At 34.6% G+C, this 19410-nt stretch overlaps 1 protein-coding gene across 4 annotated transcripts; it reads right to left on the bottom strand.

Moving 5' to 3' along the window:
* Positions 1 to 1365: 1365 nt before the first annotated feature.
* Positions 1366 to 18679, bottom strand: LOC123546730 (uncharacterized). 4 transcript variants are annotated; one of them, XM_045333240.2, is made up of 5 exons: positions 18444 to 18679; positions 4510 to 4660; positions 2819 to 2971; positions 2180 to 2278; positions 1366 to 1957 (listed from the first exon to the last, which is right to left on the bottom strand). In XM_045333240.2, the coding sequence occupies exons 2-5, from the start codon at positions 4616 to 4618 to the stop codon at positions 1818 to 1820; spliced, it is 501 nt and encodes a 166-aa protein (XP_045189175.2). In that variant the 5' UTR covers positions 4619 to 4660; positions 18444 to 18679; the 3' UTR covers positions 1366 to 1817. The 4 variants fall into 4 exon arrangements, with proteins under 4 accessions (XP_045189175.2, XP_045189178.2, XP_045189176.2 ...); XM_045333243.2 differs by lacking the exon at positions 18444 to 18679 and adding an exon at positions 18186 to 18208; XM_045333241.2 differs by lacking the exon at positions 18444 to 18679 and adding an exon at positions 11333 to 11508.
* Positions 18680 to 19410: the final 731 nt, after the last annotated feature.

The following is a 19410-nucleotide window of genomic DNA, read 5'->3' as shown; positions in this document are numbered from 1 at the left end:
GCAATTACTTTTGAAATTTAATTTGAGAAAAGATGCTTTGATACTAACAACAAACGCTCTCTGTATCGTAGTACATGACTTTTTACGGTGTACCGTTTGGACAATCGCGACTTTTTATTGAATCCTAAACCGCGATGCACGATGGTACGATGACGAAAACGCGATGGTGCGATGGCACGATGGCACGATGTAATCGTTTAATGATTTAATCATCGTACCATCGCATTATCACCATCGTACCATCGCGTTTTCACCATCGTATCATCGCGTTTTCACCATCGTACCATTGCGTTATCACCATCGTACCATCGCATTTTCACCATCGTACCATCGTGCCTTCCGATGATCATGCGCAGTGGTACAGTATGTGTCAGTAAAATACAGGTTTGATACAATCTCATTTTCACATTGCACTGTGTACCTTTTACATCCTAACATGAATAAGCTGAGTTTGAATAATATCATGCGACTATTACACCCAGCGTTTTATTTAGTTTCATGCATACATATTAATACAAAGGACGTGGCCTTGAAGATTTTACACATTTTTAATGAACTGAGCACTGAACATTTTGAAAAACATCTTGCAAAACAGCAGAATCTAAATGGTAAATTTCTTTTCACAAAATACATTGAGATGCATTCATCTATTGTTGACAAAAATACAAGTGCACAGAACTACGCATTTCTAACTGGAAGGCGAAGGTACGATGGTGAAAACGCGATGGTACGATGGTAAAACCGCGATGGTACGATGGTGAAAATGCGATGGTACGATGGTGATAACGCGATGGCATAATGGTGAAAACGCGATGGTACGATGGTGAAAACGCGATGGCACGATGGTACGATGATGAAAACGCGATGATGCGATGGTACGATAGTGAAAACGCGATGGTACGATGATGAAAACGCGATATTACATCGACATTTCGCCATCGTACCATCGCGATTTCATCATCGTGCCACCGCGTTTTCACCATCGTACTATCGCACCATCGCGTTTACGTCATCGTACCATCGTGCATCGCGGTTTACTATTAAATAAAAAGTCACGATTGTACAAACGGAACACCGTAATTTTTAAACAATAATTTTTCATGGCATTTTCACGCCCATCACCAGTACTTTTTGTAGAGGAAAAAAAGTAATTCGGTCAGGAGCACCAGTATTCTGTCTTTCTTCTTTTTCCATACAATTAAACAAAGGACTGTGATTCATAAAATATATTATTTTGTAAAGACATATCTTGACCTTGTGATTTATTTATAACTTCCTCACTTTTACTCGTTGTATTTGTATGAAAATGCTACGAAATACAGCTTTGAATGACATTTCTTGGTGATATCAAGGAAACGATATGAATCATGTTTTCACATTTAACTACACCATTTATTGCAGATTGTATAAAATTACAAAATCTGTCATATAAAAATAACACATTTATACAAAAATTCAACAAGAAAATATCAGATAAAATAAATGTTCACTATATTTAGAGCAATATATACTTTAAAATACTGTTTTCTTCGGCATTATGTGCATCCATCAAGAGTTTATAGCAGTTAGGTATTATATAGCAACACTGTGTTTAGCAAATGAAAGAAATCGGATACATGTTACGTCTGTTATGTGAGTTATGTATACTCCTGAAGTGCATAACTTTCCAAGTTACTGTTATAATACAAGTATTTTGATTACGAAACTTGATTTCCTTCAAGTGTTACCTCCAATATAAATCATTTTATTTTTACTTAATAAATCATCTCTATAAAACACATTTATCCTTCAAATTGTTACTGAAATCGTTACAAATTTTAGTTCCTCTGGACAGTCGGTTCGGGTTGATACTCAAACCTGTTAAAAACGCTATTCAGATTGAAGTTTGTTAAATCAACATTCTGTGTGGCTTCTTTTAGTCGCTTGCGTAACTCCTCGTACATTGTTCGCCATGTGTCTACAAAACACAAACAAATAATTACAGACAGAAAAAAACTGTGTAAAAGTTACCTTTTTAAAATATGCTTTTAAAGACTAAGCAAACATTTTGTAAGAAAGCTGGAATCTGAAAACACTGTTTACTGCTAATTTTGGATTCACTCTTTCCCGACACGAATGGTATACAAAATTAATTCACATATTATGCAAACAGTAAAGAATAATTTTCTGTTATAATTACCAGGTGGGGGCATTTTGCCATTGTTTGGACATTCCGTCACTTCAAAAATAGCTTCACAACCTTTGTCAACCCACCAGGAATGACCATCTTCTGAGATACCTGGAAAACATTTAAAAAATCTGAATTTCTTTTCATAGCTACATATGTGTTTTTCTGTTTGTTTAACCACGGACATATATGTATTAATCATTTTGCTCTATAACTTGAACAAATTCTCCTTATAAGGCTCAAATTTGTGAAATGAAGCAGCACTTGCCGTACTCCTCATTCCTAGATTCGCATATGTTAAACAAATGAAGACTTACCTTATCAGTCTAGGTTCACAGTTGTAAATTAACCAAGACTTACCGCAAGTCTCATTTTTAGATTCACGTTTGTAAATAAAGTTACACATTCGGTACGTCTCATTCCTATGTTCACATATTGGAAATGAAGCAACACTTACTGCACCTCATTCCTGTGTTCACATTTCGGAACTGAAGCCACACTTACATTACGTTTCATTACTGCGTCCACATTTCAGAATTGAATCTACGCTTACAATACGTCTCATTCCTATGTTCACATTTCGGAATTGAAGCTACACTTACATTACTTCTCATTACAGTGTTCACATTTCGGAAATAAAATAACACTTACCATACTTCTCAATCCGAGGTTCACATTTATAAAACGACGTCCTCTTTAGAAGTCTAAGAGACTCAATGTAATGCTTTACGTTCTGTGCAGGATAGATTTTCTTTTGAAGACGAAAATCGCCTTTTCCTTCGAAGAGGAGTTTTGTACAACCAACTGAAAAAGATAATAACATGTTGTTTCATCAATTTTGCAAAATGTTCTTAGCTGCAATAACCATGTTAATTGTGTTGTTTCATAAGAAAATCAAATTACTCATTGGAAGGTGAATAAAGTACTCCTGTAAATTAGTGTGTTAAGCATGCTTTTAATCATGAAACTTTTGTTAATGAATCAAAATTCTAACCAAATATTGCAATGTTAACAAAGATAAAGTCAGCCGCCAGAAACAGACAAACAATTAACACAGAAAACTTGTTCTTGAAGAACCCATTCATCGACCTGAAATCGCAACGCGGACAATAGATTTGATCATTTGTGGAGTATGGGTGAGAAAGAAATCAATGTCTTTGGACTTGTCATGTTTTTGTTACTTCGATAATGTATAGCACCATTTTATCTCTATATCTACAAGCCAACAAACAGTAAATGACAGGTATTGCTTTTAGTGCTTCAAGCTGCAATGTGATAAAACAGTTTAAAGACCATGGATTCATTTCCCGTTTTAGAAAGTGTCACTTAATATGTGACAATTGTATGTGGAATTTAGATTCGGGCGTGCACGTCGAATTTAGCCGTCTGCTCCCAGCTGTAACGGTGATTTTGTTGATAATCAGTTCCAAATAACGTCTCATGACGCCATAACGGTGTTTAATTGCCTCCTCATTAAGGTATATGTACGATAATACATGACTCATTATATAAACCTTCAGTCCATATCTTTCTATGAATTAGTGTCGTTTTAAAAAGTTGCAAGTGAAGGCTTGATGAATAAACAGTAAACAATCAGTCAGATATAGATATAAATTACAATATAATAGCTGTTTCAAACTAATGGTATTCCAGCAGTAATGGTGGTTTTGCGAAAAATGGCTTATCTGTGGATGTCTCTAAATTGTTTTTGTACTTATTGCATGTGTAAATGTTGAGTTCTGCTCAACCCGGGGCATGGACGGTGGCGTGCATTTCCACTACCGTCCATGAACAGGTCCAATAAAACCGAGTCTGCAACATTTTCGTCTTTGTCGTGTTGAACGACCTTTAGAGTTTCCACTTTTTCTATTACATATATGCAATTTTTGAACCTTGTTGGCGTTCCTTATTAAGTAAAAACTGATGTAATCACGTCACAAATTAGAACTGACTGTCCATATATACAATGTTGTCGCCAGCCCACCTTTGTTGAAAAAGCTTCAATTTCTTTTCTACATTGGTCTTTTCTACATTGAACGTATATACCACTACCATATCATTGGAACTAAAACATTAGCATTTAAAAGAATGCTAGAAGCATATGTATACCAGATCACATTTTTGGCTTCCTTCCATTACAAGCAGGGCTCTCACAGAAGCCTGATATTCAAGCAATCCTATTTGTATTTAACCCATGTATATAACCATGTTCAGCAAAATAAATCAATATCAATTTTTCACCGGTTATATTTCTATATTTAAGATCAAATGTCTTTACTTGTCAGAAGATAAACGTGTATAGGAATAAGAAACTGTACGTATCTTTAAAAGACTTTTATTACCTCTAGGCTTTGTTGGTTCTTTTGCAAGTTTGTCCTTTGGATGGTCCGCTTCGAGTCTGTCAACCACACACACAATCACCATTGCAACCAGAAATCCTTTGCGTCTCATTGTTTAGCCTATGTTGCTTTCTCTCGATGTCTAGATGTATTTCTGAAAGAAGGCAATACAACATGACTGAGCCGCGTCATGGGAAAACCAACATAGTGCGTTTGCGACCAGCATAGATCCAGATGCGCAGTCTGGTCAGGATCCATGTTGTTCGCTTTCAAAGCCTATTGCAACTAGAGAAACCGCTAGCGAACAGCGTGGATCCTGACCAGACTGCGCGGATGCGTAGGCTGGTCTGGATCCATGCTGGTCGCAAACGCACTACGTTGGTTTTCTCATTGTGTGGCACATGTAAGTTCCCAAACATTTTACACGCTATCAGGGACACTTCGGACAGATATAGAACTAAATGATCGATTCCAGTGTGAATTTCAGTAAGAAATCGGGTTTTACATAAAACGTAAGCTGGAATGTCATGTTTTCTGGCAAAAATACAAGTCTAATTCCGTCAGGGAGTCATTTTGGATTCATAGTATTCCCTGCATGCTGTAATTTGATAAGTAAACCGTCTCGGTATGAAGCTGCACTCATTATTCGATGTTTTCACGACAGTAAGGAAATGTTATGAACACCAGGGTTTTAACTACTAAACTTCCCCCATTGGTAATAGATTAGTAACATTTTAATGTGTCATTGCAATGCAACTGCGAAATATATCTGATTATCATTATATACTGGTTTTGTTCTCCATTAAGTTATAATAGCACCGGAATCGCCAGTATTTTTCTATACTGACGTCTCGCTTTTATATCGAGGGTGGTATGTGACGCCATTTTAATGTGTGTCATTGCGGTAAATTATTTACTTGCATCAGTGTTGTCAATTTCATTCAGGCTATTGAACAAAGTTATAACATAAACATAATATCAATATGTGTAGATACGTGTGTAATAACAATATTATTGGCTTTACATCTAGAAATAAATGTTCTCTAGCGGGAAAAAGTCGTGCAATGGCACTGCATAACACTAATTTTGCAATGAAAAATATCAAGTATATTTTATGGGTATCACTTTGTTAAAACCACTACATTATCAAAAGATTTTAAGATCAAAATACCATTCACAGTATAATACCTTACATTTACACTCATGGTTACGCAACCGGGTTAAAAGTGCAATATGTATCGTAAAAGGGCAATATGTGTTTCATAAAAGCGCAATATGTTTCGTAGAAGAGCAATGTATGTTTCGTAAAGGTGTAATATGATTTGTAAAAGCGCAGTATGTGATTGGTATAATGGGAATTAGGTAATTGATAATGACCTAATAATACGCAGCATTGTGTTACACCTTCGCGCCATCACCCGCCTGCAAATCATATTTTGGGATAAGCAATACATTGCTGCAGTTTTCATTAAAATCAGTGCATATAATTAAGAATTCGATGTCCTTTCGAAGCTAGCTACAAAAATAGACATTACCTGACGTGCGTTAACGAACAGTTTAAAGCTGTAACTTGTTTATAGAATTTGCACAATGTTTATGTTTTTGAAAAGAATATTTATGAAAGTGTGTTACGAGCGATCGCAAAGAAGTACAGAAGTACAGAAGTTATATTGAAATGTTACGGTTATCTTATATCGAGATTAAAAACGATAAAACAAGCAAATAAACAGAAAATGCGTAGTTTGATATTACTCAGAGAAGTGTTATATGTCATACAAATAAAATAAGACAGTAATTGTAGTTGTGGTCATCATGACCAGTTACATATTGTTTATCGACATTAATGACTAGTTAATTACCTTTTTGATACTGACCACAACCTCGACATAACACTCCTACGATATTTTTTCTTTGTCCGAAACTATCCTTAGATGCACAAAGAGTTTTTGTTGGGTTTGGAGTCGCCCCGACACAGTTAAGGACTTATGGCGACGTGTGCAGCTTTTGGGGAGTGTTTAAAGCACGTGCGGGCACCTGGGCGGAACCAACGCCTGAATCTGGTTGGCTAAATATCTTCTATAAATTTTATTTATATTTTGTTCCCGGCGAAATTTTATAATATATAGTTTGATGTTTTGAACCATTTGTTTTTACATGACGGACAACGCTTCCTCGGCAAAATAAAAGAAATATGCATAAAAAATTATGTTTTCTTTTTTCCCATTTGTTTTATTTGTTGTCTCAGACTTTGTTTGTTTATTTTTTCTTAATAGATGCAATTGTCATTTCTTAAACAAATTTTCTCCAAATTTAATTTCACGTACGTTCTACAACATCAAAAACTTGTGGTGAACATACCAAACGGGGCAATACTTTACAAATACACGACTTTTGACCAAATGAATCTGAAACCAGTCCTCAATCAATATGTGCAATTATCATCCCTAGTTAATTGCTGGTTAATTACAACATTACAATACTGTCATCTAATATGCGTCATTTTTCTTTCTTTCAGTATTCACAAAAACAGTACAATGGCCTCTGAAGATATTAATTATTCTGCTTTAATCGTTTCTTTATTGCTGATCACTCATATCTTCTGATGAGCGTATGTCAAACACTCGTCATTTGTAGAAGAGGATTTTCATATTTTAACCTCGTTGTACCATGAACTACAATTTCAAATGGGTAAACTTTTAATATGCAATGATGCAGTGGTATATATTTCAAAGTCAATGTGCTTATCGCTCGTTATATTTCTTTAAAAAGGCACATGTACATTAACCTTATTAAAAAGGATGTGTTTTATTATTTTGCGCAGATACTGAAAATAGAAATCCCGGCATAGTGCTCCCAAACATGTCCTAATTCTGCATAGATTACCATACTCATATGTGATCTGTTGCTCAACAGAATTAAAACGACAGAATTCAGCTCTAGTTTAGTAATAAAGAACCCATAGGCCTGGTTTAATCGATATTTTCAATCTTGAATCTGTACGTCTTGAATGGGGATAAGAAAAAACTTGTTGTGAAAGCAGTAGCTAAAATAATTCAGACTTGCATTATGTAGTATTTCTTTGATAAAATATCTTTACAAGATTGTTATTCTAGCATTGGAAATGCAGATATTTTCAGAGAGGTATTTGAATTATATTCAGATTAACACAAGAGAATTCTATGTCATTTTATTACTGTGTATATTTAATACCCAGACAAGATACCTTTCAAAGATTAAAACACGTGCTATAGGCGATGCCAATACTGTTTATACGCAATAAAGCGATAAAGTCTTAAAGCAATTACTTCGGCCGCTGGGTCTGGCTTCCTACGCGGTTGTACAGAATCTTGGCGCGCTTTTATATGCATTCCATTAGTCCATACTTGATCAACTAATCACGTGATGTATGATTCGAATATCTATTTGATAATTTAGTTTTAATGTGTGAAAGAGAAATTAATTTACTGATCTCCAACTGGAATGTAATGGTTTTTCATTATAAGTTATATGCTTTAAATTCGTTCAGTTTTACCAACGGAGAATTTATATTGTTGTTATAACTAGTTGTTATATTTGTGAACTATGACATTTTTCATATTGGAAACTTAATTATAGAAAAGAAACTCTGCTGTTTTCAATACCTACACACTAACATAAAAGTTGATGAATTTTGTGTCGGAAGTCCAGCGCACAATGCATTATTTTAATGATATGCAAAGTCACTAGTACCTTTGGTGTAACTTTTAGTTATTTCCTTTTCCGTATTACATCAGTTGGGAACTATTTATTCTTATTGATTATTGCAGAAGATAGTACGGCTATTAGACTGGCGATATTCTCTTATACACTGTTCTATGTTCAGTATTATCGCATGTACTTTTATCCTGATGACGTACGAACAAACTTTCTTCTCCATTAAAATACGCCGTAGGAAATCTATATTCTATCTGGAGGCGCAGCTGAATACTCTCGCCTAATATTTGTGAACATGATAATTTTCATGTTTGTTTAGATTTCATATTCAGAACGTTGATGAATGCGACTTTATACAAATTTCACCTACAATGTATGACAGTGTTTGATCATTACTTATACAAGTGTACGGTTCGTAAGTTTTTCATCAGTACGGAATAGCTACAGGGAAATAGTTAATCGAACGAAGCTGCGCCGTTATCAAGACGTAATACGACAGGATATCAGGCTATGTTCCATTAAGTTCTCTGGAGTTTCGATTTTTGGTTGCGGGTTTATCCCGCTACCAAAGTTACAAGTGTATTTCTGACAATCATATAGCATCTTTATTTTATTCCGAATCACATCCAAAGGATGTTTGGTTGCGGGTTTACCCCGCTACCAAAGTTACAAGTGTATTTCTGACAATCATATAGCATCTTTATTTTATTCCGAATCACACCCAAAGGATGTTTGGTTGCGGGTTTACCCCGCTACCAAAGTTACAAGTGTATTTCTGACAATCATATAGCATCTTTATTTTATTCCGAATCACATCCAAAGGATGTTTGGTTGCAGGTTTATCCCGCTACCAAAGTTACAAGTGTATTTCTGACAATCATATTGCATCTTTATTTTATTCCGAATCACATCCAAAGGATGTTTGGTTGCAGGTTTATCCCGCTACCAAAGTTACAAGTGTATTTCTGACAATCATATAGCATCTTTATTTTATTCCGAATCACATCCAAAGGATGTTCATGTGCTACACAAAATAGTCCCATTCATGAACAATGCGGATGAATCATCAATGAACAAGCAGTTCTTATTCAACCTATATCCACTCACACTGACCATTTAGATTATAAAAGATCTATCAATGATAAGGTATTCTGGACCATGGTTACATCACAAGCTAGGTCAGGCAGGGTTCATTTTAGATACGAGGCACATTAAATTTGTATTTGTTTCTCATTCATGTGTATTTATAGACTGGCATTTAAACAGAAAATAAATCTACCAAAAACCCGCAACCATTAGACATTTCAAGGCTTTGATTGAATTATGGTGATACGTACAAAGTAAAGGGGGCGCTTTTTTGAATGATTCAAACACACTTGACGAAGGTAACTGGTTGCGCTTTTTCCCTCACTTGTACAAGTATTTCACATACCCAGCTTTCCAGATATTCCTGATTTCAATGATGATATTACTATCATATATATTGTTTCCCATAATATGAACACGACATCATATGGCTTAAAATCCTTCAACAAATGGTAAACAGGTTCCTTAACTCAACATCCTTTTACGGATTACAAAGCAACATATTTGTTTGGCATCTTTCAAAAATTGCTATATAATTAACCGGTTTACCAATTTTCGGATTTGTGGCATTTATTACCATTTATACAGTCGTAGTATGGTCTCTCTGGTCTTAATAGAAGATTCGGTTAAACGATAAAATACGAGCAATGAATTATTCTTATCTTTATGAATGTGATATTTTAAGCTTTAATTAAAATCTTTTCTTATATATTTTTGTTATTTTATTCTTGTTACTGGAATAGATATATGACTTAACCCTTAGCCTGCTGGCGGCAAGTGACCAGTGCAGACCAAGATCACACTGAACATCGCATTTCACATTGCATATCTTTAAAAGGAAGGGAATAAAGCTTTGACCGATGTCCAGTAGGAGTGGCCGAATTCAGAGCTCTATGTATAGATCTAATAATAATTCAGCCATTCTGCTTCAAGTCTTAAAGACCATCTAAGTAACTTTATAAGTTTAGACAACGCACTGCACATATATACATCTGTACAAATTAAAGCCATTTTCTTGCTAAACTGAGAATTATTACGAAGACATGATTGGATTTTACTGACTGGAAACTTTAATTAATGATTTTATTTTAACCGCAGTATATTTAACGCCTATGTAGACATATGTGATACATCTGTTACACTTGCTACGTACGTGCGTGCAATAAATTTAATATTTGACAAAAGATATTTGTTAAGAATGATTTCATGTCGTTTATAGCTGAAGCCAGGTATACATGTAAGACATGTTGCTTGGAATTTTAATGCAGATGAATGTTAATTCGCTTACAAATTTAAACGAGGTATTTTAATGACCCCATTCACTAAACTTGATATACACAGTTTATCTTACGCAAAAACGAAAACTGCTACATGATACGAGCCTTAATAATCCAATTTCACACCATTCAATCTCTCTCTGTTTTTCCGAGGCTAAAGAATGACTTAAGGGCGTGCGTTTTGATGGGCTAAAATACCTTTAAGAGCATGTATAGAGACTTCTATATTTATATTCTATTTTTCAACAGTGGGTAGAGCGACACCGCCGTTGTGTCGCTTCAGGCGGCGTCTACTTCGAAGGAAAAAAAATGACGTTTTCGTTTTGATAAAAATGACGTTGTACGCGTTTGAACTCGGCATCGGTGTGTATAGAACCATTTTGTTAATGTGATATTTTTCTTATTATGTAAGCTATATCGCTGATTGTTTTATGCCTATGCAGATATGGTTGTATATTATGGTCATTTTCACATCAATATTGCGTTCGGTTTTGATTTTATGAAGTTTTTCCACGAACTTTTGGATAGCCCCTCGTGTGTCTAAGAAAATGCTTTTCTTCATAAGTACATGCCGTTCATGATGCGTCTTTAGATGGGTATACAAAAAAATACTGCCCTATACCCTCATACTTATCACGTGTGTCGGTATATTACGAACTTGATATTCTTTCGCTATATATACATGTTTAAATGATAATATCACAATTCTGTAAAATGCGCGGTTCAAAATAGTGACTCCAATATAATTATAAATAATAATAAATAATAACCTGTTCACATACACAGTTTAATATCCAAGTTAATGAGACGAGTCCTTAGAATATAAAATATAACCACTGTTCGTCGGCACTGAATATAAAAACAACGGTGAATGAAAACAGACCGGTCACCAATCCTTTACTTAGTTATCCTTTATTTTCACATGCACATTGACAACTGATATTAATAAAACATTATGAATAATAATAGGTTTATACACTGTCACAGTCATATAAATGTTATAAATGCTGCAATTAAGTACTTACTTAATATAAAACGGACGCGCGCAGTATGACAAAATGATTCAAGAAAAGAACTATAAATCACATGTTAAGCGCTAACTGGAATAAATTCTTTTTTGGTTGTCCGTTTATAGAGTGACATACGAAAGTTCTTGTAAAAATTAATTGTGTGGAAAAAATCGCTAACCACAATCGTCAGATAAATAATTTATAATTGTAACGAGCTTATAATTAATGATTGAAAACTGCAAATTACCATAGAGTCTCTATGTATAAAACCTCCTGAAATTCCAACTATCATAAATTCTAACCACAAGTTCGTATAAGCTTCCTGAATTTGCGTTCTGTCACTACCCTACTACCGTAAAAATCATGCATTTTTAATCTTCAGCTAGCTGTTTACTCTTAACACTTACATTGCTTAGCTCACGAAGGCACCATGTATTGTAAAATTGCATTCACGCGCTTTTTGAAATCCTGCTTATATTTCGAAATGTTCACAAAAGTTAAATATGGTCTTGACTATTTTCACAGGTGTTGCGGGATCGTAATTGTTCCATTTACCTAGTCTTGAACCTTACATTGAGAGTGATGGCGACACGGACATTAATTATTGTGTATGTTTGTAGGTTAACTCAAAAGTCAACAAGAACGCCATCTGTGTTTCGTCGTCTCCTTGTTGTTTGTTTTTGTTGTTTACTAGTTTTGTTCATTTTAACGCGCGATCTTCTGTTCGGTGGACATGATTGTCAATCGTTTTAAACTCTTTTTATCAAAAACATATTTTAAATGTACCTTATACCGTATTATCAGGCTGTGACAACATGAACTGTTTTGTTTAGGTCTTTTAGCCAAATGAATCTGAAACAAATCTTTAATCAAAATACAATGTCTGCAAATATCATTATGCATAGCGTTGCATTTCCCACTGATTACTAGTTAATTGTAGCATTACAATATGGTCACCTAATCTGCGTCATTTCTCTTTCTTTATGCTGCGTTTACACTTAGCCACGATATCCACGATGTCCACGATTTAAAGAAAAGCTCGGAGCTCCACGATTTATTGCTTGAATTTTGTATTATTACGCTTTCCTACGCTTTCTTACGCCCACAGTACGTTTTGTTACTACCTGTTGCGTTTTATTACGAAACCAACACGATTCTGGTCGAGATCTGCCACGATTTTTATCACGTTCTCTCAAGTTCTCTTACGATTACCACGATATGCTATCACGCTTTGTCACGTTCTGTCTAGATCCCTCACGTTATCAAGTTTTGTAAAGCTCTCCTACGATTTATCGTCACGATTTGATCAAGATTGTCACGTTTTGAGCACGATTGGAGTATAAATAGGAGTCATGGGTCATCTCTCCAGAGATTTCAGAGTAACGAGTTATGCATCAAAGAGCTGAACAAGATGCTGAATTTGCATTTTTTGTGTATTTACTCGTCGGCAGCAGCAACAAGGGACGGAATAGGGCAGGATATAAAAGAGAGAAATGAGAAGAAGAAATAGAAAGCCTAAGACCTGGTGGGTGAGACCATGGTTAAGTGGAAACGGAAGGCACCAACTGGGACAATACTTTTAACTTTTCACATAACTCAGGCGTGAAGATGTCGGCTCCAACGTCAACTATGTAAGGATGCCTGCACATCTAGTGGAACTTAGAATTGTGTTTCCAAGTTCACCAAGATCCCCATACGATGGAGCATCAAGGTCTGATGCGCTACGTTAAGGTCTGTTAAGCTGCATTACGCTCTACAACGATTTCCATGTTCTATCACGCTCTCTCAAGATTTAAGATGAATCGGGATAATCGTGGCAAAATTTTTGACTGTCGAAAAATGTTGTCACGAACCTTACGATCATCACGATTCCACCAAGTTCCCTCAAGATCACCACGATTCGATCCCACGAGCCCCAACGCTCACCACGCTTCTTTAAATCGTGGACATCGTGGACATCGTGGCTAAGTGTAAACGCAGCATTAACAGATGAAGAAACCAGTTCAATGGCCTCTGAAGTTATTAGTTATCCTGGTTTGATAGTCTCTTTATTACAGATTACTCACATCTGTGTATATCACTTACATACGTCACTTGAGCCAGACAATCTAATAATTTCACCCCTTTTCGTCTCGTGTGAAATACATATATATATATGATGACGTCCGTTACCGTTAGTTACTTCTAATTTCATTTTACCATAGACATATGCTGTGTTGTTTATTAGTCTAAAATTGTTCAAAAGGATGCGGTTTTACCACGCTTAATCTTAATTCGCCTTACGGTTAAAATACGGTTCCCGGTTTTTGTTTAAAATATCGTTAAATCCAGTTTAAAACCATATTGTAGTCGTGTCAATTAAATTTTTATCTTTACCGTTAGAAAAAAATGTTTTTGCTATAACTGAGTTTTTTTATTTTTTTAAGTTTTTTTTTTATCCAAGTTTTAAAGAATTTTTCAAAAGACGCCATTTTGTTCATGTTTTTATGAATGACGTCAAATTACACATGAATCTCACAGAAATGGTCATCTTGATATCATTACACATATAATGTTTATACGAAAATAAACGCCTTTTTTCTTTCCATACAATATATATGATAAATGTAAATATATCAGAATAACCTGACATTATTATTCAAAAACCTAAATTGTGTCGCTGTAACAACAAAAATAAAACAAAACATTACTTGAAAAGAAATGCCTCGAAACATCAAAAGCATCGCATTCCTATATAATATGCAAATTAACACTTAAGTTTGAGATATATTTTCATTATTTGTTAGAAGATATTGTTTCACTATTAAATATTTTGTTTCACGTCAGTGAAATTTGGAAAATGCAAGTTTTGATTATGTGCTAAAGAAGATGGTTCACTTACGATAAGACTGACCGCATATGTAAATATTTTAAAAAATACAATATAAAAGATAAACACTTTGTTCAGTTATTACGAAGAAAAGGTTTCATTTGAGCACACATATATTTGCAGAAAGAATTCTTCTTTAGTTAGACAGGCTATATTTAAGGAAAATATCCCTTCAATGTTCTGTTCATGTCTCTATTTATTACAATCGATATTTTGGTAGGAGCAAAATTTCTCCTACATCAAAATCTAACTAACTGCCGCCTCCAGGCTGTTTCTAACAATCATTTTAAACTTGAAATTGTAGGTGTGTATTTAGATACATCACTGATATGCGGTTAGTTGACTTTATGAAATAGCTATAGGGAAAATTATTTGAGCCGCGCCATGAGAAAACCAACATAGTGGGTTTGCGACCAGCATGGATCCAGACCAGCCTGCGCATCCGCGCAGTCTGGTCAGGCTCCATGCTGTTCGCTTTTAAAGCCTATTGGAATTGGAGAAACTGTTAGCGAACAGCATGGAGCCTGACCAGACTGCGCGGATGCGCAGGCTGGTCTGGATCCATGCTGGTCGCAAACCCACTATGTTGGTTTTCTCATGGCGCGGCTCATTTATCGAACGAAGCCGAACCGTTAACGAAACTTAATGTAACAAGATACCTTTCATCTGAAAAATAGGCTAAGTTCCATTAAGTTATCTCGAGTTTTCAGTTATGGTGATACAATTACGCGATGATGGGACATATTCGTGATTTGTACACTAATAAAATGCATGCGAAACTCGTCCGAGTTCTTCAAACTAGTATCAGAACAACGGAAACGTGTTGCAAATTCTCTCATATATTGTAAGTACGTTTCCAGCTATAACGGTGCCGTGGTGACGTCTTCCTTTGAAAAATTACGAATTATGAAAATTTCTCCGCCACTACTGGTGTAGCAAGACAAGTCTTCAGTTCCCTAGGCGTAAGGTGTAAATGGTAAAATGTACTTTTACACAAGTTACTTATCAGAGTTTACTTTTAAAACTAATAAGCCACTAATATAACTAGTATTCGAACAGTAAAATCTCTTTTGCATTGTAAATGATTGCATCTACAGTGCAGCACTGCCCAACAATCAATACAAATTATGACCGGCACGCGCTTGTCTGGTACTGTACTTCATCACGTTCAAAATAAAAATTACGAAAAAAAAAACAGATGCAGATTAGAAGAAGATACAATTGCACGCCGCTTAGGTAATAGTTGAAATCAAAGTTATATCATTTACCAAAATAACAATGTTTGGGATTAATGGTATTTGTTTTCTGTAAACACATTAAGACGTGTATTTTTCTAACGTGAACATACAAAAAAAATTATTTAGTGACATTTGCCCGCACAGAAAGTTTAGCGTAAAAGGCATACAGACACTAAATAGGAAAATGGCGCGAAAAAAAAAATGGTAGTCGCATAATGGCAGATACAAATAGTCCTCAGCCAAGTTTTTTTTGCTCTGTAGAGCTATTTTCCTTACTATCTTTGCAATTGTTTTGCTAAAATCACATGACAGATCTATGCTTGACATGTAGGTAGCATTTTCATAATGAAATAACAACATGACAGAATTTTTTTATGGAATTTCGATCATACACCACCACTACAATTTGGGGTCTCATTTTTTAGCTGATTTTGCAGTTTGTGTGTTTGACTGAAAATATTTTTCTTGCATCAAACATGACCCCCACTTTTCGTTTGGGTTTTATTCAGCACTGACAATATTCTTCAAGAAAATGTAAGTAACAGACATTTAAAATGGGTCCTGATGTGTGCTGAGGCCATTGGAAATGTGTCAGTTTTATAAAGAATAATGAAGAATTGTTACAGCTATTTAGTGTGTTGTAACCAAAAAGCATCCACGGGGTTCGAAGGCTTCGGTCTTTTTCGTTGTTTTTAAACAAAAGTATTATCGTAACACCGACTCGAGACGTGAAAAAATACCTGTAGAAAATAAGAGCTTGGTTTTTTTAAAAAGGGAAATGAAACTAATCAAGCTCGAATCACATACTTATATACAAGCAGCGGTTAAAAGACCAAAGCCTAAAATGGCATAGTACGGCACTTAACATTTTACAGTACGTTTATGTGTTTGAAGACAGCACGAATAATGCAGCTCTGCAGTATATGGATTAAAACCGTCTTTGAGTATTCGATGATGTCTAGTTATTTTTTTAAAACTAATTCTATTATATACGCCTATTGATGCATGCAAACATAAATGCAACACCGACAAATAGGTCCAATGATAGAAAATATACTCTAGTCAATTTAAGACTCTAATAATATAAATAAATGTTTGTGTACGGTCTATGGAAACTGACTCGAATAGATTGCACGTATACGGTATAGTAAGCAGACAAAACACTCATTGTGATTCATTGTTTTAAAATAATAACTTCATAAACGTAAGTGTACGTTATACTGAATGCATACGATTTTGCGACGAAAAATTAAAGCAATAGGTTACTGTACTTATATCTTTGTGAAATTTTGTACATAGCATTTTAGGACTGGGTTATGTCATACAAAGCTAAATGGTGACAAAATTAGCTTTATTACTATAACATACTTTATTATGTTTATTATTTCTTAAGTCGCATTATGATCAGTAATTGTGTCGGTGTGGCGTTAAACCAAACAATTTTTTTTTTTTTTTTAATCTGTTTCATGTCAGTTGCCATCTGCACTGTAAGTTCTTTTCGAAAGCAAAGTAAGTAAACACCTAACAAATGTATTATATACCAGGGAGGCCAATCAGACACAACAGCCGTTGATTTTTTTTTCAGTAAGGCGTTTTTAAGTAAATAGAAACAGAACATTAAGTTTACACTGAAAACATAGCAAAAAGCTAATAAATTGATTTCTGTGTCCTTCAAATTACAATAACAAAAAACATTTTTGTGACGGTTTACTGTGATTCCAAATACAAGCGTATCAACACGCCAGAATGAAATGGAAAAAATCAGAGTAAAAACATAGTAAAAAATACGCTTTCGTCTTTCTTAAATTAAAACTATATTTGATAATGTACGGTTGTTGGTAGTGATGGGCTCTTACTGAAAACTTCAAATATTTTAATCTATGTTGATAGTTTACTTGTTTCAACCGCAGCATATTTAACGCCTATGTGGACATGTGTGATACATCTGTTACACTTGCTACGAACGTGCGTGCAATAAATTTAATATTTGACAAAAGATATTTGTTAAGAATGATTTCATGTCGTTTATAACAGAAGCCAGGTATACATGTAAGACATGTTGTTAAACAAACATAATTGTGCATTTTAATCAGAGGAATATTAATTATTGCACAACACTGCTGTCTCCACTACTTTTTTCACCGACGGAGTAAAATATTCACATATACTAATGTATACCTTACAAAAAGCATATTATAAATTATATAAGATATTCGTAAATAAAACAAAACGCTGCGTAAACAAAACTAAGTTTTTAATTCTTTAATCAAGTCATATTAAATGATATTTTGACTTCCGATTTGACAATAAATGTGCAGCTACTTGTATAGTTCCTTATAGGGGTTAGTCTACTGCGCAATTTCTCACAAAAATAGAACTTGAAGACAAAGTACTTCATTGTACAGCTTTTTTAAAAATTAAAACAAGCAATCATTTAGCCAGTAAGATTCTAAAACACTTTTCTGTGGCCCCCAAATTCAAGGTTAGGTTAACAAGTAATACGTACATATTTGCTGTGTCAATGCAGAAGCAACCTCCAAAATAAATTAAATTTTACCCACTGAAAATTTAGAACACAATCGAACTTGCACGTTATACATGTGTATGTGGTAATAACAAAAATCTTATGTATAATAATGTGCAATGCTGTAAGATGCAATACGTGTTGTTTACATTTTTGTACATAAAAAGACTGCTGCAAACATGCGAAATAATAATAAATAATAATAATAATTGCAATTATTAATAGAAAGAAATTAATAACCTGTTCACAAGCGCTGTTTCATATCCAAACTAATTAATGTGACGATGTGCATATGCATATCCTTAGTGCTGTTTCCCGGCACTGTATAGAAAACTACGTTAACTGAAAGTGGAGGCAGGTCACCAGTTCTTTAGTAGACAAACAATTATCTTACATTTTTATATGACCATTGACAAGTCATATTAATAAAACATAATGAATAACAATAGGTTTTGTACACCGCCACTGTCGTATAAATGATATAAATGCTACAATTAAACGCATATTTAATATAAAACAGACGCGTGCAGTACGACAAAATGATTCACAAAAAGGTTTAAGTCATCCAGCTAAACTATAAATTTCGTAGTAAGTGTTAACAACAATTAATCTTATTTTTTTTTAATATTTATTTATGGAAAGATATACGTAAGTTCTCTTGAATGATGCATTATATATTATGATACAATAGTCACTATATAGCACTCGTCAGATGAATAATTTATAAATGCAACGTGCATGTAATGAATAATTAAAGATGGTTCATGTGAATCTGCAATTTACCATAAAGTCTCCAAAACGGTTCTTTTTATTGGTATTTCATTTGCGCTTCGCCATCGTACACGGCAAGGCAAAGATCAGGGAGAAGGCACGATGGAGATAATACGATGTTGAAACGCCTCTTTGAGGTACATGGGCGAGGGGAAAATACTATATTCAGGTCGAAGTCTGGCGAATCGTAAATGTATGATTAATACAAAGCACGAATGTACAATGGCGAAGCGCAGAAGTATGATTGCAAAAATGTGACAATAACTCCGTATTGATATTATAGAACTATTTTCTCGTTTTACATTTTGGTAATCCTCACCGTTCGTTCGCGCTTCGGCGTCGTACCATCATACCCAATGCTTCACGTACATATTGACCAGGCGCTTATTCGAACAGATTCTAATTTTTTAAGCCCGCGGTAGTTCATATTTACACC

The sequence above is a fragment of the Mercenaria mercenaria genome, chromosome 9 (genome assembly GCF_021730395.1).
Source record: "Mercenaria mercenaria strain notata chromosome 9, MADL_Memer_1, whole genome shotgun sequence".
Taxonomy (NCBI): Eukaryota; Metazoa; Mollusca; class Bivalvia; order Venerida; family Veneridae; genus Mercenaria; species Mercenaria mercenaria.
The sequence above is the reverse complement of the archived record's forward strand: the minus strand, read 5'-3'. Positions and strand labels throughout refer to the sequence as shown.

Excerpts from the sequence above, each read along its gene's own strand:
- LOC123546730 (XM_045333240.2), bottom strand. The coding sequence starts at position 4,618 with ATGAGACGCAAAGGATTTCTGGTTGCAATGGTGATTGTGTGTGTGGTT. Across the intron at positions 2,279-2,818 it reads ACCTCGGATTGAGAAGTATG|GTATCTCAGAAGATGGTCAT; the intron begins GTAAGTGTTATT and ends AATGTTTTCCAG. Across the intron at positions 1,958-2,179 it reads TGGCAAAATGCCCCCACCTG|ACACATGGCGAACAATGTAC; the intron begins GTAATTATAACA and ends TGTGTTTTGTAG.